Here is a 27289-nt window from a genome sequence, read left to right as displayed (position 1 = left end):
ACAGGATTTTGGAAAGTGGCTTAGAGGCAAGTTGTCCCACCTCCTACTAGTGTAGGAATCAGGTTACCTGTCTCTAGACAGGTGGGCTTCCTTGCTGGGAAATGCCCAAAGAAATGCAGCTCCAAAGTGGTCCATGTCACCATGGGGCAAATGAGAATCCTTCACCTAAGGATAGGGTGCCAAGATCTTCCTCCAAAACCTGCTTCTCTTCTGAAGACAGCCCTCTTCCCTCTTGGTCTTCCTTTGCTAGCCTAAACCCTTTTAGGAGATAGACCCACATTCCCCGTCTATTGGTCAGAGGGGCCAACCTGGCCTCTCTCCTGGACACCATATTTTAATAATGGCCTAAATTTGTGGCTTGGACCAGACTTACCTTGGAATCTCTCAGCCTGCTCTAGTTGACCTGCTCCCTGACATGTCCTCCTTAATCTTTCTTAAGGCCCCTCTCTCTACCTTCCCTCCCTTCACTTCCTCTTCCTCCCCCCTTCCCCTTCCCCACCCCATCTCTCTCCTCCTCCACCTGAGGTCACAGCCAGCAGCCTCTGGTGGAGGTGTGGAGGTGAGTGTCTCCACAGGGGCTTTCCCGGGGAAATCTTTAGCCCTGGGGCCCCTCTGAGTTCACTGGTATGTGGGACTTGGGGACAGAGGAGGTCTGGAGGCCCAAACCCTGGAAAACCAGAGAGTTCCAATCCCAAATTATTTTGTATCCTTGTATTGGCAGACTGTGTTTTCTCCCTTTAGGGAAGGAAGGAGCACAGGAGAGGAGGAAAGACATGTGAGAACCTGGGAAGGAGAAGGAGGCATGCGTGTGGAAGGAGCTGGGACCAGAGCTGTTCTGTCACAAACACGTGTGACCCTGGCCAGGTCACTTTCCTCCCTGAGACTTTTACCTCATTTTTTTTTTTTTTTTTTTTTTTTTAGAAAGAGATTAGAAGTGGTCCCTGATCAGATTCAGGGCCAGTTGCTTCTCGGAATGTTTGGTGATATTCTTTTTTTTTTTAAAGTTTAATTTTTATTTATTTATTTATTTATGGCTGTGTTGGGTCTTCGCCTCTGTGCGAGGGCTTTCTCCAGTTGCGGCAAGTGGGGGCCACTCCTCATCGCGGTGCGCAGGCCTCTCACCATCGCGGCCTCTCTTGTTGCGGAGCACAGGCTCCAGACGCGCAGGCTCAGTAATTGTGGCTCACGGGCCCAGTTGCTCCGCGGCATGTGGGATCTCCCCAGACCAGGGCTCGAACCCGCGTCCCCTGCACTGGCAGGCACTCTCAACCACCGCGCCACCAGGGAAGCCCTACCTCATTTTAAAATGAGGATAATTGCAGCCTTGCCTGTCTCCTGGGTTTTTAGTGAGAACTACCTGGGATCATGGAAGGGAAGGAACTTTGACGATCACAGGGGCCCGCAGAAAATGAGGGGTATTGTTGTGGAGGGCATGGAACTGGACCTAAGTGCCAGGCTGGAGGTGGGACTAAGCTCAGGATCCCAACTCATGGTCTGTAAGGTCCCTGGCCTGAAGGCCCTCTGGCTGGCTGAGCCCTGCCTTCACCTGGCTCTGTCATCCAGTCTGGTGAGGGGGCATATGTATATATGTAAAAACTCAGCCCCACTCAGTGTCATTTCTGTCCCAAGGCAGGCCTACCTTCATTGTATATTATCTCATGGACGGTTCTCATGGAGCTACATCTCAATTTAAAATTTAGGTTATTAGCTCCTTGAGGGCAGGGAAGGTGTGCTAGCCTCTTGGTGGATCTGGGCAGGCACCTGGGCAGTAGTCGCCCTGCCTCCTGCTGGTCACCTCCAGGAGCAGCCTGGCGGGCGGCGGGGAACAGAGGGAAGCTGCAGGGTGTCAGAAGCCCCTCTCATGTCCGCAGAGCGCTCTGCCCTGCACCACACTGCCAAGCCCTGTCTCCAAAACACCAAATCTCCTAGGTCACTTCTCAGGCCCAGGACACTGTGCTGACTGAGCCTGCTGCCTGTGGCTTGGTGCTTGCTTGCCACCAATGGCATCTGGGTGCTCTGAGAGGGGAGAGTTGGGAGGGACTCCCAGGCTCTGGGGTGAGCCCAGGGGGTCTGATGACGGTCAAGTGCAGTCCCCTCACCACCTTCCCCTTCTCCCTCTAGCAGTTGCTTTATCCGGAGGCTGAGCAGGAGGCTGCCTGGGCACTGTGAGCGAATTGTTAGAGGAACCGTGCCCGTCCCTCCTGAACTGTGCCTCCCCGCGGTCCATCTCTGTGTCCGAACCCTGCAGCAGAGAGGAATGCTGCTCCAGCCCGCAGGAAGCCCTGTTCCAGAGCTCAAACACCGCAGGAAGGACCACCGGGTTGACAGCCAGCACCCTTACAAGTCAGGCTGACTCCGAGGGAGTCTCCAACCTATCTTGCCTAAAAATCACCTGGAGTCGACTGGACCCTGGTTGGAAACAACAAGCTAAAAAAGGACAATTGGGGAAATATGAATGTGGGCTGTACGATGATATTACTGAATAATTGTTAATTTTCTCAAATGTGATAATGGCCTTGAGGTTATGGAGGAGAATGCCCTTGTCAGGAGACACAGCTGTGGTATTTAAGGGTAAAGTACTGTGATGTCTGCAGTTTACTCTCAATGGTTCAGCCAAACACACACACACATAAACATATACACACACATGTGCATTAAGCTAATAGGGCAGAATGTTAGTAAGTGTTGAATGTAGGTGGTGGGTACCTGGGTGATCGTCTTGCTTTTTCAGCTGCGTGTGTGTATTTGAAAAATGATCATAATACAAAGTTAGGGACAAAATCCCCTGGATAATTTGAAGACCCTGCCTTCAGAGCCTGTGATTCAGGTGGTCCCGGTGGTGCTGAGGATGGGGAGTTGAGCAAGCGTCCCGGGTGTTCCTGATACAGGTGATCCTTGGAACTCACCTGGGAAACGCTGCTCTGAGAGCCCAGGGTCCGAAGGTGGAAACCCCAGCCCCAAGGTGTCATGGGTCTGGAGCAGAGCAGTGGTCAGACAGTGAAAGAAGCCGTGCAGGCAGTGCAGGGCGCCCTGACTCCCTCCAGCTGCTCATCCCTGCTGGGGCCGAGCCCTCCACACCCAGGAGCCTCCACGCTGTGGCCTCGGCTCCAGCCACACCTGTCTCTACCCTGGTGCTTCAGCAACTTTCAACTGCTTAGACAGCACCCTGTGTCCCACCTTCTGGCCTTTGCTCAGAATGACCCTTCTGCTTAGAATGACTTTTTTTTCTTACCGCCCAACCTCCATTCTCCCCCATTTGCGTGGCCAATGTGTACCATCTCCCTGTCCCCTCCTCCAGGAAGCCTTCCGAAGACTGGGTCACTCACCCCTTTGTATGTGCTCCACAGCACCCCCAGCAGACTGATGCCCTCACGTGATTTCCCACTTACTAGTCCGCGTTGCTCACGAGCGTGAGCGCCCCTGGAGAGTCCTCCTGTGGAGTTGTCAGGGCTGTTCCCAAATGCTCCGGCTTCCCTTCTTCCAGGTGCAGTGAAGGGTCACACTGCCCAGCCCCTCCAGGAGAGTGGGGCATGTGGCTAGTTCTGGCCAGTGAACTATGATCCCAAGTGGAAGACCCTCTAGAGCTTTCTTTTTTTTTTTTTTTAGAGCTTTCTTTTTATCTCCAACCCAGCAATCCACATTAGAGAGGGTGGATCCCCGGGAGCCTGGGTCCCTGGCTAAGTACAATGCACACAGCTCTTTGCCGATCTGTGCCAGGCATGCAGCTATGGAGAGAAGAAACCCTAATTGTTCTCGGCCACTGTGATTTGGGTTTGTTACTGCAGCACGACCTAGCCCAGCCTTATTCATTTCTATATCCCCAAACACCTGGCCCAACTGCTAGCACAAAATGATGCATAAGAAATAATTCCTATCACTTTCTCTTGGCTGTGGAACTGGCCTCAAAGACCAAGCAGATGGTATAAGACACACCACCCCTGTGTCCTTCCCTGACGATACAGGACTCTTGATGGAGGTGCCCAAAGTATCCCTGCACAAAGAGGTACAAATGCCAACTCCATTGACCTCTTAACAACTCAGACAGGCTCCTGGATGGATCCCAAGTTAACCATGAGCCACCACCACCCCTTTGCTCTGGCGAAGGCCCCAGTGAGGAGCCTTGTAACCCACCACCCTGCTTATTAACCTGTGAAGATCCTTCAGCCTTCATGCTATCTCCCCAGAAAGCATCAGAGAGGACCCCACGCTCACTGTAGGTGACTCCAATTACCACTGCAGCTTCTGGAAAAGTTGTGGAGGGAAGAAAGTTTGTTCCTATTGAAGGCCCATATCTCTGTGGCCCTTTCCTTTTGCCAGCTCGCCCGGGTCCCAAGCATGCCTCCTCCCCCTCTCCCTGCCCCCAAAGACTGCAGGAGATAAAACAATCAAGTGTGAGGATGGAAGGCAGCACCCTGCAGTCAGCCTGGCAACACTCGGGCAAATGGGAAATGGCCGGTGCTTTTGGCCAGTGCACATCCAGGGAAGAGGCAGGTGGTAGAGAGGTCAGAGCTGCAGCTGCTTTATCCACGGACACCCTGTGGCCCAGACTTGCCCTCACACCTCCCAGATTTTGGTCCTTAAGAACAGTGGGTTCCAGATGCTTTGAGTTGATGGGTGTTTTGTTTCTTTTTCCCAGAGGTCCCAGCTGAAGGCAGTGCAGAGAGCCGATGGGGTGAGAGGAGGGCAGAGTGTGGGACAGTCACAGAGGAGACCCCAGGGGCCAGGGATACCGGGTTTCTCCTTGTTGCTGATTTGATGTTCCTGGGACCACAGGGTGGCACAGCCCAGACCCAGGCTTGCCCTCTGGAATCCTTACTCTCAGCGAGGCCGGTGTGGGTGCTATGCTTGTCCAAGTTTAGACGTCCCAAGGTCTCTCTGAAAGGAGCCTGTAACACCGCTCACACCTTTAGACGGCTTTGTGCTGCCCCAAGTCCCTTCACATCCACTGCTTCCTCAGACCTTGACAGCCCGAAGCCAGGAGAGAAGACTGTTACTGTCGGGGTTCAACAGTGGATGAACAGAGACCCAAAGAATTGAAAAAAGTGCCTTGGTCCACACAGCAAGTCGGTGACAGAACGAGGATGGAGCCTGGGCCTGGAGACCCCTCTGACCAGGGTCCTGCCTGCTTTACTATGGTGTTCTAGGTAAGCAAAGGCAAGACGAGCTTTGCAGAAGTGTCACCTGGGCTCATGGGCGAGTGCGGGCGCACACACACACACACACACACATGCGCGTGCGCGCAAAATGCTGCCCCGTTGACAGAATTATCTCTGGGGCTTGGAGACAGAAGTCCACGTAGGAGACCTCTGAGCCTCTGTGAGTAGGGTCCTGACCTCAGGGCGCCACCAGGCTAGGGCTGCCAAGGTGCCTGGGAGCCAGGAAGGGCCATCCCAGCCAAGCCACATGTTGGCCTTCATTCCTCATGGTGTCCAGGGGATGCCGGTGGCCAATGGGCTCCTCAAGGTGAACACACGGCTGCTGGTGGGCCCTGAGGACTCATCTGGCTCAAATTTTCATAATTGGACTCCTGAGCTTGGGGCCTGTGGACAGGAGAAAGTTGGCTGACCACCCAAACAGGAGGGGTCTCTGACTGCCCAAACCACAGCCCAGGAAGGGGCGGAAGGAGGGACGAGAGGGGCTTTGGGGGCCTGCATCCAACAAGGCCTGGAGACTAACCGAAGGTTGGAGGCAGGGCAGCGGCAGAACTTGCAGACCAGGGAGGGGACCACCTAGGTGACAGCATCCCAGAGTCTCTGTCTTCTCAAAGGGATCTCATCTGTGGCTTCAAAAACCATCTCTGGGGTCCTGACCTCCGGGCCAGGCCTCCTGCTAACCCTAACAGCTTTCCTGACTTCTGGAACATCTTCATGGCCTCTCAAACATAAACAGTCCACAGAGCTCGTGTGATCCTCACCACACACCACGCCCCCATCTTCAGCTCAGTAGGTGGCACCCAGGGTGCCAGCTCCAGACCTGCTGGCTCCCTCCCTTGCTTGTGCTGCCCACTCTGGCCATCCCTGCCTCTGTCTGCCCCATCTCCCCGCCCTCTCTATTGCCACCTTCAGCCAAGCAACCTAGCCAGCTGCAGCCTTGGTCAACAGCCCTCACAGGTCTCCTGGCCTCCACTCCTGTTCAGATGGGGCCACTCGTCTGCTTAAACCATTCACTGACCTCCCATCGCACTCAGAATAAATCCCACAGCCTGCCTGTCCTCCGTGCCCTCTTCCTGGGTCACACATGAGCCTTTGTAGAGCCTTTTCCTCCTGGGTCGCCCCATCACCCCTGCCTGCCCATCGAGCACCCGCCTCAGGTCTCCTCAGTGTCCTCAGTGTCCTCAGAGAGGACATGCTGGTCTAAAGCAACCACAGCCCAGTGGCACCTCCCTCTCCTGGGGCTTTACTCCATCACCTTGTCCACTTTTTTTTTTTCCACAGCGCTTATTTTACAATCTAAGATCTCTTGTTTATATGTTTATTAAAATTCTCCATGTTAAGGTGTGAGTTCTCTGAGGTGGAGGATTTTTGCTGTACTTTTAGCATCCCAAACAGTACCCAGTATGTGGTAGGTACTCAACAGATATTTGAACAACCGCCAGCTTTCTGATTAGGTGCCCTGGTGGGGTAGTAAGTTAGCAAAGAAGAGGGACTTTGCACAGGTATTTGAGAATGTGGGGATCGCTGAGCGAGCAGCTGCAGAGAGGGGTCTGGGCTGGTAATGTGGCTCTTCTAGCCCCCAGGCACAGGTGGGAATGGAGCTATGGGAGTGCCCGGGCTTGTGTAAAGGGTCCTAGAAAAGGCTGTCATCCCCTGCCCGCCTCCCCCAAGCATCTCAGACAAGGTCTTGGAATTGGATTCTTTCTTCTACACAGGTCTTCACTTGGACAGACACCAAGAGGGGGCAAGGTCAATGCTTCCTAGCTGAGTCTGTGAGCCCTCAACCAAGCCCTCAGAACCTCTAATGACATTTTGCTTGCAAAGCCTTCAGCAGGGTGTCTGGGAGAATGACTGCCTAATGGTGGCTTTTGGGTGGATCTGTTCTAGAATGCTGGGCACTATGAGAGGAAACACAGCCTCCAGGGATCACAGCTAGGTGCAGAGATAAGGCAGACCCAGAAAAATGACCCTTCAGCACCACGGACACCAGGCAGCTGGTCTGGAAGATAGGCCAGTGTGAGGCCCACAGTCTCACTGAGAGGCCACAGTGCTGGGAACGTGGGGATCAGGTCAGCGTGGCCCGGTCTGGCTGCCAGGCTTGGTGGACTGAAGTAGGGGGGACGGCTGCAGGGAGGGCCTGGACCCTGATCAGGGCTGGGAATCCAGCCCCAGCCCTTTGCCCATTCTTCCTTCTCAGGCTGCCCTCCATGAGAAGCCTGCACCCCTTGGCCAGGGGGGGACTAGAGTGGGGCAGGGTGGGGCTGGGCTAGCTTACTTACCGTGGTGAGGCATCCTGGGTGACTGGGTACTCTGTGTGAGGGACAGAGAGAGAGGAGGCATGAATCTCCGTGGTACCCACTGGGCTACAAGCCCCGCTGTCCACCCCACCCCACTGTGGAGAGTGGTCTGGAGGGAACAGCTAGCCAGCAGGATGGGAAGAAGTGACCTGAAAGATGCTGAGTTACCGGGGAGGACAGGGAGTGAGGAGCGGACTTAACAGGAAAACCTGCTTCTCTGAGGCCCCTGAAGCACAGAATGCTTGTTGGGTTTGAAGACGCTGCCAGAAAGCCAGTGTGGCCCCAGCAAAGATGGTAGCCAGAGCAACTGTGACAAATTTTGGATTTCATCCCAGGAGAGTTTGAGGCTGGTGCTACTCACCTGGGCGGTCTGAGAGGCTCTGGGAAGCCTCCTCTCTGGGGCACAGAGCAAATTTCCCATCCAGCTTAGTGACAGTAGGGAGGGGTGACGGCAGCTTTCTGAAGACAGCCTGCTAGTTCGAGCTTCCACTCTTTTATACATGCTGTTCTGTCTGCTAGGAGTACTATTAGCTCCCTGTTTTCCTAGCTCACACCTGCTTATAGCTTTTGATTTAGCCTCCCCTTACTTGTGTAAAGCCTTCCCTCCCGGCCCCCGGTCTGGATGCCCCATCAGAGAGAGGCCCACACTCTCTGGCTTCCGTAGTACGTGGGCTGATAGCACTTCTCTCTGCAGACTGCAATTATCTGCTTACTCCTCAGCACGCATTCATCAGGGAACCATGTCGTATTCACCTCTGTATTCCTAGCACCTATGCAGCACATAGTAGCTGCTCAGGATTCTTGTGACCGAATGAAATGGTGCTATTTGGGAAAGCCTGTGTGTGGTCGGAACCCTTCCGGATGAGTCATTTATTGGGTGCTGGTAAAGAGGTGGGCTCAGAGCTATATCGTCTGGGTCTATATCTCTGTGACTCTAGGCTAGAGGCAAGTTCCCTAACCTTTCTGGCCTCAGCTTCCTGATTGTATAATGAGCTCACGCTGGTTCCCACCTCCTGGGCTTGATGCAGGGAGAGGAAAGTGAGATGATGCACAGGTGCATAAGTGATGTTTCGCTTGTGTCATGCCAGGTGGTCAGCCTGGAGGAGGGCCCCGGCCGCCCCTCGCACCCATCCCGGCCTGGGGCGCACCCACCTAGGCGGCGGCGGGCGGCGGCGCGGGCGGCCAGAACTCCGAGCAGCAGCAGCACCTTGAGGCCAAGCGCGCCGAGCGGGAGGGCGATTGCCGCGGCCCCGGAGGCGCCGTGGAAACGGAACAAGTAGACACTGGCTTCGGCGCGGCCCAGGCTGTTGGAGGCCGCGCACGTGTAGCGGCCGTCGTGGGCCAGCGCGGGCAGCTCGGCGGTCACCTGGTGGCCGTGATCTTGACCTGGGCTCGGCACGGCGGCCGAGCCGTTGCCCAGGGCCGGGCCGGACCAGGCGAGGGCGGGCGGCGGCTCCCCTTCAGCCGTGCAGAGCGCGTGGAAGGTGTGCGCCGGGCCGGGCAGCACCGAGATGTTGACGATCCGCGGGGCAGCTGCGGGCGATGGCCGAGGAGGAGCGGGAGGAAGCGAAGTGCGGTCAGAGCAGCGGCAGGCAAAGGGAAAGGCAAGGGCAAGGGGCAGCCCTCCCCGTCCCCTTGGCCCAGAGGGTTGGAGAAGGGAGCGGGGAGGGCGCGGGGTGATACTGAGAGGAAGGAAGAGGCGCTCGGGCGCCACGATGCCTGGGTCCCAGTACCGGTGTGACCTTAGGCAAGTTATTCCGCCGCTCTGTGCCTTAGTTTCTTTACGTGTAAAATGGGGATCTCATTACGGGGCTGTTGAGAAGATTTGACAAGTGGGGTGCCTGGGCAAGTGCTCTCTAAACGTCGTTACTACTGTGGTAGCACACGATGGGGGGCAGTCTGCTGGAGTGATTTCAAGGGCACCTCCCACTCCCAGACAGCCTCACCAAGACCTAGACTTCAGACGAGTCACTGAATCGGTGGGACTGTGGGACTGGGGCGGACAAGGGCGAAGAAACTGAAATGCACTCAGAGAGGCGGCCCAGCCAGCCCAAGGGCACATGGGAGGTTCTTGGCAGCGTCAAACTCAACCCAGAACGCCTGGGTCCCCCACAGGGGGGCTCCGGGATTTTTACAAAGCTCCTTAGGTCATTCCAATGCTCAGCCAGGGTTGAGAACCACGGCTCTAGATCCTGGTTCCCACATCTTTCTACCACAGGGTCTAGAGAAGTGCCGGGCACTTGGTGGGCTCCCTGTGCACCCCCTCTGTGCACACAGCCCACTGCAGTCCTTGCCATATTTAAGTTGACCGTTCCTCGTTTTTCTCCCCCTTAGTCTGAGAGCTGTTCGGGCATATTCACTCTCTACGAGCTTCATTACAGTGCTCAACCCAGGCCCCCCCCACCCGCCCCAGCCCTTCCTGGGGCCAGGATTCGGCGGCATTTTTAACAACTTCCCGGGTGGCCCGTAGCCATCGCCAGGTGTGAGAGCCCCTGCTCTAGAGAAAGGGGTGTGCCTCTTGTACCCCTTCCGATCCCAGCACAGAGCCCGCACCTAGGGAGCCCTCGGACGCGGCGGGGAGGCGGGCGGCGCGCTCACCGGTCACGCGGAGCCGGACGCCGTGGCGGCTCTCGTAGCGGTCGTGGGCGTCGCCGGCGAACTCGACGCGGCAGAAGTAGCGGCCGTCGTCGGCCAGCGCGAGGCGCTCGACGCGCAGCGACAGGTCGTTGCGGCGCGGGTTGCCGAGCAGCCGGAAGCGGCCGTGCAGGCTGAGCGCCGTCTGGCAGAGCTCGCTGCTCCGCGCCGCCGCGCACCGGAACACCTGCGGGCCCGTGTACGGCTCGCCCGCGCGCCAGATGGCCGTGAGCGGCCCGTCGTAGTGGCGGTGCGGGTGCGTGAAGGTGCAGGGCAGCACTGCCGCCTCGCCCGCCGCCGCACTCACCTCGGCCGGCACCTTCATGGACCAGCGCTGCGCCGGCGCACCTGCGGGCGGGCGAGAGGCAGGCGGCGTGCGGCAACCCTGCCCGCGCCCTCGGGGGGCCTGGAAACCTCAGGACTCGGGAAGCGCCCTCCCTGCCCTCGGGCGTGGTGGGGGGGGGTCTGGAAACCCACCCCAGGACTCGAAGGGCATCTCTTGGGACTTTGATTGCCGTGACTTTGTAGGTGCCTGGACTCTCCCCCCATTTCCCTGGGACTATTTGCCTCACTCAGGGTGGTCCCACCTCACTTACAGACCCAGTGACCCCAACCTCTTTCCCATCAGAACTTGCCCTGCTGCAGAAAAGCCCTGGGATCCCGTGGTTACAGTACAGTCCCAAGACACCCCCCCAGATGGTGACAATAATAAAGGCACTTACTGTGCAGCTCTGTGTCGAGCAAGTTCCTGGTGGTATCGCTTTTAGTTCTCACAAATGATCCTAGAGGTAAGCAGAGTTATCCCCGGGTCACATGTTATAAACCGAGGCACAGAGAGTTTGAGGCCTGAGGTCACACAGCTAGGATGGGGCAAAGCTGATGTTCAACCTCAGGACTGCCTGACCCCACTGCGGCACTCTAGTGCACGAAGGGCATGGAAACGTGGGGCTTATCCAAGGAGAGCAACACTCCCATTTACAGAGGGGAAACTGAGGCCTTGGGAGGTGGTGGTATGTTTTGAAGCTGGTGTGTTGAGTTGGTGGCTGAGATTCCTCTACAGTCAACCCAAGTGGGCTTCCCCAAAGGCCAGTGCCCAGACAGGGAGCTGAGGGAGGGGTGGACCATTATGCTGCCTCCTTGCTTTGCACAAGTGCCTCTGGGTTCAAGTTTCCTCACCTCCCATGTTGTGAGCCTCTGAAGTATGGTTGAGCTAAGGTCTGGAAGCTGCACTCTGCCTGCAGCTTACGGAGGGCTAGAGAGTCACTGCCTGTGTTGTTGAAGATGTGTGCTTCTTTGGGGGTGGGGTGAACGGGGTGGGTGGATGGGTGTCAGTGCTGGGAGGATCAGGTCAGGGGGCCTGGGAGCCTCCTCAAGAAGGGAGGGACAGGCTTAGCCTCTAGTGCCCAGGTACAGTTCAGGAAAGGGATCTTTACAGGGAATAGTACAGCAGCCCCTATATTTCCAAAGGGCTTTGCAATTTACCAGGTTCTTTCACATGCATCACATCGCATGACTCCACATCCAGTGCTCTTTGCTCTGTGGGGTAGCCCCACTTGTCTCTTGGGCAGGAATCTCCTCAGCCCACAGCTGGCAGACCATCCTCCAGGGAACCCATACCATCTATGAGTAATCTACAGGTCAAGGCATTCCTCCTGCTCAGAACCAATGTTTCCTGCCCCTCACATGACGGCCCATCGCTCTTTGGAGCCTTCGCCTTCCTTTCCTGTGATGGCCCTCCCGGGATCCCATCATGGCTATTCTGGACCCAGTAAGCCTCCCCTTCTCTGGCAGAGGTCCTAGTCCTTCACCTGCCCCTCTCCATCCTCACTGCCTGCTTGGTACTCTCCTTGCAGTGTAGTGTCCTGACCCCGGGGGCTCCAGGTGTGTGTTCCAGATGTGCTGGGCCAGGTAGAGTGGGGTATGAATCGGGTTGTGTGAACTGTGCCTCATAGAAAACCTCACTTTGGGATTGTGCCGAGCTTGCAATGAAACAAAACCACAAGGTTTTTTGGGTTTTTTTTCTCACACAGTCTGCTTCTAAGCCAAATCTCCTTTCTTCTGGACAAGTGGAAGTATGCTTTTGAACCCAAGCGGGGGACTTGACATCTTTCCCTAGTAAGAGCTCGTTTGTTCAGTTGTTAATAATCAAAGGGCCTAGTTCCAAATTTGAGAAACCCTTCCTGAAGGTTTTGATTGTTCAGTCAGTACTTCTAGCTGCAGAAAGCATCTCCCAATCTTGAGGCTCAGCCCCTGCCTCAGTTTCCCTGCGTTCTCACCCTCTGTGACCTTAGCCTCCTCTGACCTCCTGCATTTTGCAGGCATCACAGAGCCAGGCATTGACTCCCCAGGGATTGTTTACTGTTGTGCATTCATCAATTGGCCATCATTGATCGGACACATTCCCCACTCGAAGCCAGGCACTGGGATTAGAGCCAGGGCTACAAAGAGCAAGAGAATAACTTAACAGCCTGTTGGAGCTCACGGCTCAGAAAGGGTGACAGATCTGGGAACCCGTAGTCACACTAAAGCCTGCCAGGTGCTCTGATGAGGGACATGAACAATGTTCCCTCTGTCTGAACATGGTTCCTGGCCCCTTTCACTCACCAGCTCCCCCCTAGTCGTCCCCGGGCCTCCGCTGAGTCATCCTACCGTGGGAGGCCTTCACTGAGCCCTAAGCCTGGGTCTGGCACCCCTTCCCCATGCCCCAGGGCTGGCAGAAGTGCTTTCTCTGTATAGGCATTGCCTGTTCAACTGTATCTCTCATCCAGGCACCCAGAAGCTCCGGGAGGGCAGGGAACATGTGTGGGGGTCATATTCGTGCAGCTATTGCCCAGCACGTGCCTGCCACATAGTAGTTGACGTTGAATTGAATTGCTGAGAGAGAGCAGAAGGGAGGGCGCCTGGACTGGCAGGAAGGGTGGGTGGGCAGTGGTTGATTGAAAGCCCCATGAGAGAGGAGCTGCCGCCTCAGCAGAGCCTTGAGAAAGGAGTGGGATTTGCTAAGCCCTGAAGTAGGCTGAAGGCATTCCAGGCAAAGGGTAAAATGGAAGTACGGACATCAGCATAGAGGTTGCAGGGCGTGAGAGGATAAGGGTGTCAGAGTACGTGGTGCTTTGGGGGCTCGTTGGGAGACATTGCTAATCTTATTCCATAAGCAAAACAATCCATGGGGTGCTGTCATTAGCCCCCCTTTCGGGAAGGAGATCTGCGGCTCAGAGAGCCTGAGGGACTTGGCAATGTCATTTGGCCAACCAGGCAGAGCCAAGGCTTCCCCTCGGAGTGTAACTGAGCAGGACCCTATGAGGTCTTCCCGGAACAGATCCCCACCCATGTCCTCCACCTGCCTTTCGTCTGTAGAAAAACTGTAGTCAAAGCATCAATTTAATCAGAAAAGTGAGAAAATGCAGAAAGAAAGGAAAATAGTCAAGCAACACAAAATAATTATACTTTAGCCATGAAACAAAGTCAAGGACCTCTAGTTCTTGCTCGAAGACTATAGATAATATTCTGAGCCAAGTCCTTTGAGCTGTTTTGCAGATACTGAAACCGCCACGAGGTGGGAGAAGTTAACTGTATGCTGCCCACAATCACGGAGACCCCAGACCAGCTGGAAGGTTGATGATGCTGACTCCTGGTTACCTCACCACCAACTAACCAGAAGAATGTCCACAAGCTGATCACACCCTGCTCCTTGAACACTGTTAAGACTCCTCACTACCCCCTCCAGGGCGGGACACACAGTTTTGAGGGCATTAGCCCACTGTGTCACCTTTGCCTGGCAAAGCAATAATGCTATTTCTTTCTACTTCACCCAAAACTCTGTCACCTAGAGCAGAGCCACCAGGGAGGTTTAATCTGGCACCAGTGAACAGAGGCTGAATTTCGACAATAGGTGGGTCATGTTCTGACCTTGTCCCTGGACTCTGTGCTGCTCGAGGATGACAGCCTAGATTGGGAGCATCTGATGTGTGGTACAAATGACAGGTCAGGGCCCCTCCCTCCCTGGCTGGGTTCTGCTCTGGGAGGAGAGAGGGCACACAGAGGCCCTTTCACCAAGTGTGACAGTCCTGACTCCCATTAGGGGGAGATTTGTGTTTCCTGTTTGTCTGCTGCATGGTGTTCCAAGAGACGGGCACCTGGCCTCACTTTTACACAGAGACCTTTGGTTGAGTTCACCCAGGGGACTTGAGGTGAAAGTGGGAAGTCCCAATAGGAATTAGCCAGGGAGCAGATGCATTTGCTTTGGCAGGAATCCAAGCTCCCCAGCCTCCTGGGACATTTACTGTTCCCTCTGGTAGCTCCTGCATGTCTCTTAGGACAGGGCAGGGACAGCCCCCTGAACTGGAACCACAGCTCCTTTTGTTAGGGTCTCTACTCTTCCTGCTTCATGTCTATCAACCTCCGGGGGTCAACAGGAGGCCCACATTCTTCCCATTGTCCAAAATTCCTCCTCTCAATGGTGGGCCACTGGGCACGGTGAAGAGCATTCCAGCTTTGGTACTGCTGGACATGGGTGACATGGTGACATTCTCGCTTGTATCAAGCACCCAGTCTGTGCCTGGCACTGTTCTAGGCTCATCCACTTACAGGGAGATCTTTGGGCGAGTTGCTTAATGTCCCAGGTCTCAGGCTCCTCTGCTGTAAAATGGGGCACATAGTACTTTCCTCATAGGATTGAGGATGGAATGAAGTCACACGTGAAGATCACCCAGACAGAGCTGACACTCAGCAAATGCTCAGTGACGATAGTTCCCTCCTTCACTAGCCGTGCAAAGAGAGTGGGACCAGGAGGGGCATGGGGGTGGTGCTAACCAGTGGTGGGGAAGGAGAAGGGCTCTGGACGGACAAGTCAAGGCAATACGGGGTGGGGGTGGGGTCGGGACATTGATGCCGGAAACTGCACCATCTGTGGCTCAACTTGGCACCTTAGACCACATGTCATGCAATAGCGCAGGCCTTGCCCTTAACTCACCTGAAAACTAGTCATTGATTCATGTACTTATTCACTCAACAGGTGTTTATTGAGGGTCTGTCTTGTGCTTGATACTGTGCTGAGTGTTGGGGATACAGCTGTGGTGACAATCAGTGGCTGCCTCAGTGTGTTTGCAGCCTGTCCATTGCTCAGCCATTGTTTGTTTTTCATTTATACATGATTCTAACGAGTTTGTTTAATTAGCTTCCCAGACTTGGGAAATACAGATTGAAAAGCTAGAAAGTGTCTCCTGTTTGTAGTCCATTGAAAGCAGCAAGGGATGATAATCAGCATTCAGTCAGGGAGGAAGGTTCAGTAAAAATAATGTGACGATCAGGACAGAAATGATAAAAGTACAGCACAAAAGGGACCCTTTAGAGGAGGGGTAAGTGCAGAGGGCCTTGAGGCATCATGACACTGCAGCAGGCTAGTGAAACATTGCTCGCGGGGATGACCTGAGTCACCTTGGAAAGGTTCATTGCCATGAGAGGCGTGCCCCTCGCATGGGGTCTCAGGCGTCTGTCTGGGGTTGTAGCCCTGGCTAGACTGGCCCTGACTTTGTGACCTTAGGTGAGTCCTCATAGCTCTCTGGCCTCAGTGGGCTCATCTGTCAAATGCTGTCTCTAGATGCTTACTAAGGAGAATTTTAAATCTAAAAGTCTGTGTCCAAAAATGATATTTGGATAAAAATGACAAGGACGTCTGGCAAGCATTTTAGAAATATGTCAATATAAAATTAACTGAAAGGCTTTTAGGTACTTAAAGTAAGCCATTAGCTGTTGAGAAAACTCAGCTACTCGGAAAGAGGCATCCACGCTTGATGGTCCTGTGCAGCCATTTACTAAACTCTCCACGTTGCTCCCTCATGCCTCCCCGTGGTGACGATGCTCATTGAGGGAGGGCTGCGGCTGCAGCACTGGGTACCAGCTTCCACGTAAGCATGATCACGAGTCAACTGAGGGGTAGTTAACTCACCCTGGACCTATTATCCCAAAGCCCCGTGCCAGTGGTGTCAGGGTGGGACGAGAACTCGGCAAGAGAAACATCTGCAGAACCTGGATGGGCAGAAGTGGCATCTGGATGGATCAGAAATAGAGGCCTTGGTTTTGGCTGCAGCTAAACCAGATTCCCACCAGTTCCTTGGTGAGGAAGGAGGCAGGGATGTGCATGGGAGCCTCTCTGTAGCTCGTGTGCAGTGCGTTCTGTGTGATGGCATTTATGTTAACGAGCGAGAAAACTGTTTATGATTTTGTACCTGAGCATGCGGCAGTCGCTGTCCGTGGACCACAGATAGGAAAGCAAGCCAGTGGTGGTGGCTGTGATGGGACAATGGCCAATGGGGGTGTCCTCAGAGAGTGGCGCTTTAACAAGAATTAGGTCTGCTGGGGTGGGCTTTTTGTGACAGGTTTCTGGAGGAAACAAGCATGGACATTGAGGGGGAGAAGGGTGATGCCAGGCAGGCGCTCCCCACGGACAGACGACGCCTCGTGGAGCCCCTCAGAGATCTGCTCCCCACCCCCTAGGAGGGCTGACATACTCAGCTGACAGGCAGCCAGTCTGATGAGCCCAGCTGTCGGTAAGGGGCTACCCTCCTTGGGGACAGCTGGACATGTTAGTAGGGGTGTTCTCAGGGAGTGACTCCAGGGGTGGCTTCTTGGGCATTGCGGCGCCTGAAGGGTCAGGAGAGGGTGTTTTGGGGCAAAGACAGATGTTCATCTTGGCCACCGGACCTCCCCAGTTAGGTGTGTGGCTTGAGCTGGGGCAGTTGCCTTTCATCCGATTCCCTCCTGCACCTCAGTTTGCTCTCAATAATTCTTCCTTCTGGGCCTGCATATAGTCCAGACAGGTTATCAGGGGGAGAAACAGTGAGAATGGGGCAGAGACCAGTGAGGGGAGAGGAGGGAGCAGAACCAGGAATTCCATCCATGGGTGCGAAGCAGACCCCACAGGCTCTAGGGAGCTGGGAGACGCAAGTCAGTGAGAGGCCTGACTATTCCCCTTCTGCCCTCGGGTTGTCCTGTTTCCCCCTTAACCCTCGCCTCTCTGGCCACTTGGTTGTGGAGCTGGACCCTCTCGCCTGGGCTGACAGGTGCAGAGCCGCGGGTGGAGCCGGCCCCGGGGCAGTGTCCGCGCAGCGCGCTGCTCTTGGGAGTTCTGATTCCACCTGTCCCTGCCGTGCTCCAGCTCCCTGCACCCCTCCTCCTCCCGGGTAGGACTTCTCGGTCCCAGCTGCTGGCCACAGGAGCCAGCAGGGACAGAGGTGTCCCGGCTCATTCAGCCTCCGTTTCCTTCTGGGCCCACGGCAGCAGTCCCTGACCTCTCCCCGCGTCCCAGATAAGCGCCCCATGTCCTTGGGTGACTGCTGTGAATTGTCTTGCCTTCTCAGTTTGTTTTTTTGCAGTGGTTCAGAGCTAGCAAAGTAAGTTCCTCTGAGCCCCAAGCTCTGCCCCAGGCTCACCACCCACTGCACGTAGGCGTAGGTGGTGGCAAGGGCCGGGCTGGCACTCAGGAGACTCCAGTTCACATTCAGCCGGTGACACCCAGAAGTGCCCTGACCTCGTCGAGCCTCCCTGAAACAGGGAAAAGGGCCTCCACTTTGCAGGGCTGTGGTGAAGAGTAAGTGAACTGGCCGTTACAAGCCTGGCATGACAGTCCCCAAGGGTGACAGCTGCTGTGACTGCTGTACCACCTCTCCAGAGATGTGGGGACCAGTGGAGGTCTTGTCCAAGGTCACTAAGTGGCCAGAGTTCCCAGACTACTGCTCTTCCCACCACCCCTCATCCCCCGCTTTCTAAAAGCAGATCTGGGGGGAGACAGAAAGGAAAGACAAAAGAGAGTGTGAGGGCCCCTGGGAGATGAGGGGCTGCCCCAGGGTGCTGGGCGGGGGGGACGCCTGTGTGAGGGAGAAGTCGCGGAAAGTGGAAGAGGGGGGTTTCCTGGATGAATCCCTCCACTTCACTTTTGCCAAAGGCCAGCCCTGGGCTCTGTGCTCAGAGGTGTGTCAGGGATGGGACCGTGACCTGTGGCCACCTTGCTCTCAGGCCCCTTGGGCTCCGGCCGCTTCCAGGCCCGCTGCCACACAGAGAGGCTGCAGAGGGATTTCAGGAAGAGGGACACTGCTCACCCTGGTTTAAGAGCTCTTGGTCTCAGCGGTGAAGCAGCTGCCGGCCACGAGAAGAGGGGTCCCCTCACCGACCCAGCTGCATAGCTCCCACGTGTGCTCGACCTCCCTGGGGAGTCGTGACATGCAGCTGGAGCATTTGTGTGGTCTGGCTTTTGTACTTGAACATGTGACTGCTCATGCTTCCCGTAAGTTTTTTTTTTGTCTTTCACTGATTCATAGCTGCTGACTCTTAGCAGGAGAAAGAAACCAAACCAAAACAAAAAAACCCCCAAACCTAGTGTTCCTTGAAGCAATGTGACTTGAGCAACGTTTCACTACCATTTACTGCACAACCGCTGAGCGCCAGGACTGTGCTGGGGGCCTTCCACCCATAACCTAATTCTCCTTCAAGCACCCACGAGGTGATGGGGACCCCCATTTACCGAGGCTCAGAGAAGTTAGGTAACCTGCTCAGGGCCACACAGTTAGGAAATAGCAGAGCCAGGATTCACAGCCTTGTCTGACCTGTTCTCCTGTCTGCCCCAGGTGTGGGCAGGGTCACCTCTTCCAGCCCCACCCTCTACGTGGGACCCAACCCGAAATCATCCAGAAAGATGGCTGAGTTAAGTCAACTTGGGAAAAGGAAGCCCATCTCCTATCAGCCCCCACCACAGGGCTCTGTGGGTGGGACAGTGGGCAGTATGGGGTCAGGAGGTGGTGGCGTGGTCCCGTCTTGAGCCACATACCCCCAAGTTCAAATCCCAGTTTCACCCTGCGCCACCCACTGAACCTCTTTGTGTCTCAGTTTTCTCATCTGTGAAAAAGGAATATAATAGTTCCTTTGTCATAGGATTATGATGCTTACGTGAATTACTAATTAAAGTGCCCAGCACTTAATAAGAGCTATGTAGGCACTTGCTGTTAGTATTCAATCCAGCCCCGAACAGAACTCCTCTCCGCTCCGTGTTGAATGCTAGAGAGGAAGGATCAAAGGCCTGAGGAGTGGGAGTTTATAATCCAGTCGTGGAGATAGGACCCCACCCAAGGAAGATTGACTAACAGCTTGGAACACCATGATGTCAGTGCTGTCACCATGTGGCACGTGATGGCCAATCACTGTGCACATGGAGGCCTGGATGCCAAGTCCAGGAACACAGTCATGAGGATGTCTCAGGCTGAGTGGGGTCGAGGAGAGGATTGGGGCCTGGACAGAGGGGCTCATGAGGGTTGCCTTTGTCATTATCCCAGTGGCCCTCAACTGCATCGTGCATCAGAATCACCCAAGATGGTTGAACATGCAGATTCCTGGGCCCTGCTCCTGACATGTTCTGATTCTGCAGATCTGGGGTGGAGCTGAAGAACGTGCTTTTTTTTTTTTTTTTCTTGATGTGGACCATTTTTAAAGTCTTTGTTGAATTTGTTACAATACTGCTTCTGTTTTAAGTTTTGGTTTTTTGGCCGCGAGGCATGTGGGATCTTAGCTCCCTGACCAGGGATCGAACCCACACTCCCTGCGTTGGAAGACAAAGTCTTAACCACTGGACCGCCAGGGAAGTCCCAGAACGTGCTTTTTAACAAATGCATGCCACTCCAGGGATTCTGATGCAGATGGTCCATGACCACCTTTTGAGAAATACTGCTCCCAGGGACACCGACTCCTTGAGCTAAGTGACCTCAAGTGAAGTGACGTTGATACTTAAGCCTGCCGCAAAGAGTTCCCACTCACTTCTTGGGGTTCCTGCTGGGCGGTCAGGGTGCCCTGGATCACTTGCCCTACTCCCCGAGTGAAGTCACCCCGCCCTTACCCCAAACAGCCATGTGCTCTCCCCTCTTTCCCGGGGCCGTGCCTGTTAAGAAGCAGAGCACTTGGATGACAACAACACCCCCAGTCTGTCAGAGCCTGCTCTGTCCTCCCCAGAGCTGGCCCGTTGTGCCCCTGGATCCTCACAGCAAAGCCTGGGCAGGAGGCCTTTCTACAGGTGGAGACCCTGAGGCCCAGAGGAGTCCAGGCACTGCCTCAAGTCACCAGGAACCCAAGGCAAAGCCTGGACTTGAACTTCTGGCTTCTGTCACCACAGCCTCCCAAAGTGCAGCTCTCCCTTCCCCACAGGACTGGAGGCCCTGGCAACCCAGCTGCCCTGAGTGCAGGGAGAGAAGACCGTACCTAAAATTTTGTGAGAATCTATTCTGTTCTGAAAATGCACCAGAGAGCAGAGTGGGAAACTCACCCATCAGGATGACGCACACCAAGGAGGCCAGGAGTTGGAAGGAACCTTCCATGCTGTGAGGTACGGAGCCCCCAGGCAGCCCCACACTCAGCCAGGCCACTGGCGAGACCCCTGCTTGGCGTGGGTGTGGGGGAAGGAAGGTGAGAGGGGCTGGGCGGTGTGCCCAGGTCTGCACCCCTGCCGGGCTCTGCGGATGATGGAGGAACTGGGGACAGGCAGCCAGGAAGCTCCAAGTATGATTAGATGAGACCCGTGGGCTTTAGTCATGTGGAAAACCAAGAGAGGAACCACTCGGATGATTCTCCAGGACGGGAAACAGAGAAGTGGGCAGGGAAGATGCAGGACCCTTTCCTGTGGCCGCTGTCCCTTTGAAAAATCTGCTGTTCTTATGCTTCCTTCACTCCCTCCCTCCCTCCTCCCCTCTCCCTCCCTCCTTCTATCTTTCCTTCCCTCTCTCTTACCCTTCCCACATTTTTAGTGTGCCAGGATGGGTTTCATCTTGGTGAAGCTGTTTTACTGTGGCCATATAGGTTTTGAAGTGGTGATTATTGAGGGAAGGAAAAAATCGTCTCCAAAATGTAATCATTATTGACAATGGTTACATTACCAAGCAGCATAAATGGGAAATAGTAAAATTATTAAGCAAATCAACCCAGACAAGCATGTCAAAATGCTCAGAACATCAAAATGCCAGATAAAATATCCTGCTACAGGGGCAGAATCTTGGTGTCTGTTGCAGGGAGATAATCGGGAAACTGAACAAAAAAGTGGCCAGGTTGGGGGCTGGCAAGGCTGAGCCAATCCTTAAGTAGGAGGAAGTGTTTTAGTTCAGATAAAGGTTAATCTACTGGGGAAAAAAAGCGATTCCCAAATATAGTGGATTAAAAAAAAAATAGAAGGTGACTTCTCTCCCATGTATCAGTCGCAAGGTGAGCTGTTTATACTGGCAGGTGGCCTTACTTCTCATGGTTATTCAGGGATCTAGGTCCCTTCATATCGTCACTCTGCTACCCTTCCCCCCAGGGGGTTGTTAATGCCTTCAAGGTTGAAGCTGGCTTGTTCAAGGTCTAGCTTGTGTGAAGGGGAAAGATAGAAACTCTAAGTCTTGTCTAAGGCTTGTCTTTTCTTTATCCAGGATCCAAAGATTGTACACATCACATCCACTCACATCCCATTGGCCCTCACTTAGTCATACAACCACACCTACTGCAACGGAGGCCTGGAAATGTGGTCACTACTAGGTAACCATATGGTCAAGTTAAAATTTTATTACCAGGGAAGAGGGAACAGATGTTGATGGATAGTTACCTATCTCTGCCACAGATATTTGCTATAACTCCAGAAAACTAAACTTTGCAGAATAATTTATTCCATAAACTCTAAAATGTCATTGAAAGATGCACCCTTGTTTTTCTTTTTTTTAAAATTTATTTATTATTTATTTATTATTTATTTTTGGCTGTGTTGGGTCTTCGTTTCTGTGTGAGGCCTTTCTCTAGTTGTGGCAAGTGGGGGCCACTCTTCATCGCGATGCGTGGGCCTCTCACTATCGCAGCCTCTCTTGTTGCGGAGCACAGGCTCCAGATGCGCAGGCTCAGTAGTTGTGGCTCACGGGCCTAGTTGCTTCGCGGCATGTGGGATCTTCCCAGACCAGGGCTCGAACCCATGTCCCCTGAATTGGCAAGCAGATTCTCAACCACTGCGCCACCAGGGAAGCCCACACCCTTGTTTTATATACCACTAAGAGAGAAAAAAAAATTCTAGCTTTTTATAAAATGCCACTGACTGCAATATGTATCCTGATCTCAGAAATGTTAAAGTCTAAAAACAAGTACATCCTAGAATTGATGAATATAATTCAATTTTAGCTGTTTGTATTTTTTGGTAATACAGTCTCAATAAGAAAAGGCCAGCCTATCTTCCCTATGCTGAGAGGAGCCATAGGAAAGAGGCACGTCTATGCTTAGGCCAGGGTTTTAGAGGGAGGCCAGGCATACGGATGGTAGCAGGGATTGAAAGAGAGGCTCCTGTGGGGAGTGGGGCCTTTGTGAGAGTCTCTCTTCTGCCTTCCTCTTTGACTATCTTGACTAACCTCTGACCACCCGATACGTTCCCCTTCCATGGCCACTTGTCACTTCCTGTGTACCTCTTGTTTCCTTAACATAAGGATCCAGCCAGAAAAATGAAACCCCTGTGAAGTGCTGAACATGGAGGGGGACTGGGTATAGGTAGCTGGTAATACAGACAATTGAAGGATGAAAGAGAAAATAGGAGATTCTGACATAGCCCAGATATTAGTAACTACAGGAAGTAGCTACCACTGCTAAGGTTGGTGGGGGGGGTGGGGAGAAAGGAAGAGGCGAGATAACTGAGGAGTAGGAGCTTAGAAGCAGGGCCCCTGCACAGCTGGTGTTCAGATGGATGAAGGGTGCACTGTGTGACTAATGCTCAGACTACGGGATGAGGAGCGGCAGAGACACGGCTGGCTGATGCTGTACCTCTGAGTGGGTTCCGCAGGTTGGATTGCCAAAGGAAGCTGAAGGCTGGACCTAGAGCTTTTGCAAGGCTCTGGAGCAATACTAACAGGGACTGGAAGCCCTCCTCCCATCTTCTAACCTCTCTCTAGTGCCTTTCATCAGCTAGCAAGTGTGTCTGAGAAATGTGGTTTGCAGAGTCCCAGCTTCAGCACCTAGAGCAGAGTGTAGAAAATGTAGGCTTGAGGCCGAGAGCTTGAGGGTAAATACACAGTACTCAACTGGACTGTAAACCCTTCCTGGAAGCCCTTCTTCCATATATCTGGGGGCAGTGTCTAGCATAGCTCCTGGCACATGATATGGGTTCAAAATTATTTGAATTTGAGCTATTGAAAGTACTGTTTAGTTAATTCAGGAATGAAAAGGGACCTTACTAGAGAATTCAACTGACGTTAAAAAAACCAAGAGGATATTTATGAATAATTCTATGCCTGTAAATTCAACAACTTGATGAATGAACCAATTCCTTGAAATACATGACTATCAAACTTACTTTAGAAGGAATAGATAATCTGAATAGTACTATATCAAGCTAATTAGATTCATAGTTTAAAACCTTCCAACAAAGAAAACTCTAGGCACAGATGGTTTGGTGAATTCTACCAATATTTAACAAAGAGCTAATACCAATTCATAATCTCTTTCAGAAAATGGAAGAGGAGCACACATTTCCCAACTCATTTTACGAGGTCAGTATTACGCTAATGCCAGAAAAAGACACTGCAAGAAACAAAAACTACAGATCAATATCCCTCATGCACAAACAATTCTAAAACAAAAGTGTTAGCAAATTGAACTCAGCGTTATACAAAAGGGATAATACATCACAACCAAGTGTGGTTTATTTTAGGAATGCAAGGCTTGTTCAACTTTGAAAAATCAATCAATGTAATTCACTAAAGTAACAGACTAAAGAGGAAAAATCATATGATTATCTCAATAAATGCAGAAAAAGCTTTTGACAAAATTGGACAGTAATTCATGATAACTTTCAGCAAACTAAGAATAGAAGGAAAGTTCCCTAACCTGATAAAGAGCATCTACAAAAGAACTATAGCTAACATCATACTTAATAGTGAAAGACTGAATGCTTTCTCCCTGAGACTGGAAGAAGGCAAGCATGTCTTTTAACCACTCCTGCTCAACCTTATACTACAAGTCCTAGTAAGTCCAATAAGACAAGAAGAAGAAATAAAAGATACACAAGTTGGAAAGGAAGAAATAAACTGTCTCTATTAGCAAACAACATGGTTACTTACATAGAAAAAATTTTAAAAATGGACCAAAAAACCCCTCCCAAAACTAATAAGTGAGATTAGAAAGGTCATAGTATAAAAGGCCAATATACTGAAATCAATTGTACTTATATATAGTAACAATGAATAGTTGGAATTTTAAATTAAAAAATCCCAGAATCATTTACAATAACATAAAAAAAAACCCCAACAAGTACTTACATAAAAACCTAAAAACAAAAAACATGTGCCAGATCTGTATGCTGAAAACTATGACACACTGATCAGAGTGTTTCAAACAAGACTTAAATACGTGGAGAGATATACTGTGTTCATTGTTCAAAAGTTTCATTATTGTTAAGAAGTCAGGTCAATTCTCCCCCAATTAATCTATAAATTCAACACAATCTTAATCAAAATATCAATGGGCTTTTTTGGGTAGATCTCTATAAGCAGATTCTAAAATTTATATGGAAAGATAAAGGAACTAGAATAGCCAAGATTTTTTTTGAAAAAGAGAACAAATTATAAGGACTATCATTATCTGAGTTCAAGACCAAATATAAAACTGTAGAAATTAAGATAATGTGGTACTGGTGAAATGATAGCTACAAAGATCAATGAAACAGGGTAGAGAGTCCAGAAAAGTAAATAGGCAACTGATTTTTGACAAAAGTGATAAGGTAATTTAATGGAGAGAGGATAGTCTTTTCAGCAAATGCTGTTGGAACAGTTGTATGTCCACATACATACATACATACACACATAAATAGAACCTTGACCCATAACTCACACCTTATACAAAAATTAACTAAAACTACATCATAGATCTAAATGTAAAATGTGAAACTATAAAATTTCTATGAGGAAACATAGAGAAAAGTCTCTGTAACTTCGGGTTAGGCAAAGAGTATTTAGGTGCAACACCAAAAGGATATGTTAAAAAATTGATAAATTGGATTCTGTTAAAATTAAAAACATTTGCTCTCCAAAAGACACTGTCAAGAGGATGAAAAGATAAGCTACAGACTAGGAGAAAATATTTGGAAAGCACATCTCTAACAGAGGCTCTATAGCCAGAATGCACAGAGAACTCTCAAAGTTCAACAATGAGAAGATGATGATGATCATCATCATCAACCCCAAATGAGAAGATTTGAACAGATACTTCACCAAAGAAGATATACACGTGGCCAATAAGTACATGAGATTATGCTCAACATCATTAGTCATTAGGGAAATGCAACATAAATTCGTAATGGGTTAGCACTACACGTCTTTTAGAATGACTAAAATAAACAAAACTGACAATACCAGATGCTGATGATCAGAAGAACAGCTGGACACTTATGCTTCACCGGTGGGAATGCAAAATGGCAAGGCCACTTTGGCAGTCTGTCAGTTTCTTAAAGGTTAAAAATACACTTACCATATGACTCAGCAATTCCACTCCTAGGTATTCACCCAAATGGGATGAAAATCTATGTTTACAAAAAGCCTGTGTGAAAACGTTTATAGCACCTGTATTCATACTCACCCCAAACTATAAACAACCAGTTGTCCTTCAATCAGTGAATGATAAAGTATTGCACATGCATACAAGAGAGTGCTACTCAGAGGTAACAAGGAACAAACTACTGATTCACACAACAGCATGGATGGATTAAATGCATTTTGCTAAGTGAAAGAAGACAGACTCAAAAGGGTACATATTGAATGATTCCATTTATATGATATTCTGGAATAGGCAAAACTATAGGAATGGAAAACAGATCAGTGGTTGCCAAGGGTAGGGGTTCAGGAAGTGGTTGACTACAATGGAACTGCATGGGGGAATTTCATGATGATGGAACCGTTTTGTATAGTGACTGTGGTGGTGAACACGTGACTCTATGCATTTGACAAAATGCATAGAATTATATACTGCAAAGAATGAATTTTACTGTATGTAATTTAAAAAGTCAATGAGGATATGGGGGAGGAACCCAAAATGGAATATAAGTCACAACAAGGACATCTAAATATCTTACAGAAGAATAACCTAACCCGCTGGAGAGAATAAAGAACTAGCTTAAATTACTTTGGAAAACAGTTTTGACTGAATAAGGTTAAAGACAAAGAACTCTACATAGATACTGTACTCCAGTTAGTAAATTTCTCATAGGGATATGGGTTAGAGATTCTGAAACTACTTATGTGTACACTAAGATTGAACAAATAAGTAGATTTAATGTAGATAATGAGAGCCAGATTTCTCTCTGCTGGAGAAAAAAGTTACAATTAAGAAAGGGGGAATGCTAGAATGAACCTTGTAACATTGGATTGGAATTGGAGGTATCAGTATGAAATCTTGGTTTAAAATGTATATGTACAGATAGATAGATAAAAATGAATGTATGTGTGTGCCTGGGATAGCAGCGGTCTAGACACCATGATACCCTTGAATCAACAGGCACACCTAGTGTCCGTATCTTTGTTTCTAAATAAAACTCTCCAATATAAGGAATCAGGGATCCTTGAGAGAAGCAGTTGATTCCAGGGCAGGGGAAATACAAGATGTGTCTGGGTCATCTGAAACTAACGAAGTGCTAAAATAAAGGATGGGGACAAATTGAAGGAACTCTTAATGTCCAAAGCTAAAATAAATTTGAACAAAATAAATAACAATAGTATTAGGTTATAATCCATACAGTAAAATAAATATGAGTCTATACTGATATAAATGAACAATTGAATAACTATATTTTAAAAAGTTCTCTCATCCTTATCTTTTGCTCTTTGGAGTGAGAAGTTGTCCTCTCCAACCCTGCAAAGACCTGCATTGGGACGCTCTCATTTCCTTTCACTTCTGCTTGTAATCTGGCCAGTTCTTTCCTGAGTTCATATCTTCCTAGTAATACCTTGACCTTGACAATGAACACACACTCTACTAATGCTCTAATTTTTAAAAACCTCTTTTCCTAGAGCAACAAGTACATTAGGTATATGATCTGTCTACCAAGTTATCACAGTTAAAAACTGACCATCTTTCCAGTCTCAAATATCAGTTTTTCAGCCTATTTATCACCAAACTGCTAAGCCAATGGCACATAATATTAGGATTGCTTTTTTTTTAAAGGAAGCTCCCCACTTC

General features: G+C 51.1%; 1 protein-coding gene across 1 annotated transcript; it reads right to left on the bottom strand.

Annotated features, from left to right (window-relative positions):
• Positions 1–4559: 4559 nt before the first annotated feature.
• SIGLEC15 (sialic acid binding Ig like lectin 15) lies at positions 4560–20439 on the bottom strand. The gene is made up of 6 exons (XM_036823503.1): positions 20388–20439; positions 10807–10866; positions 10049–10432; positions 8603–8983; positions 7433–7463; positions 4560–5540 (listed from the first exon to the last, which is right to left on the bottom strand). Exons 1-6 carry the CDS (start codon positions 20437–20439, stop codon positions 5459–5461), a joined length of 990 nt encoding a protein of 329 aa, XP_036679398.1. The 3' UTR covers positions 4560–5458.
• Between the last annotated feature and the right edge of the window lie 6850 nt (positions 20440–27289).

Source organism: Balaenoptera musculus, chromosome 14, assembly GCF_009873245.2.
Source record: "Balaenoptera musculus isolate JJ_BM4_2016_0621 chromosome 14, mBalMus1.pri.v3, whole genome shotgun sequence".
Lineage (NCBI taxonomy): Eukaryota > Metazoa > Chordata > Mammalia > Artiodactyla > Balaenopteridae > Balaenoptera > Balaenoptera musculus.
Note: the sequence above shows the minus strand (reverse complement) of the source record. Positions and strands in the feature narration are given on the sequence as shown.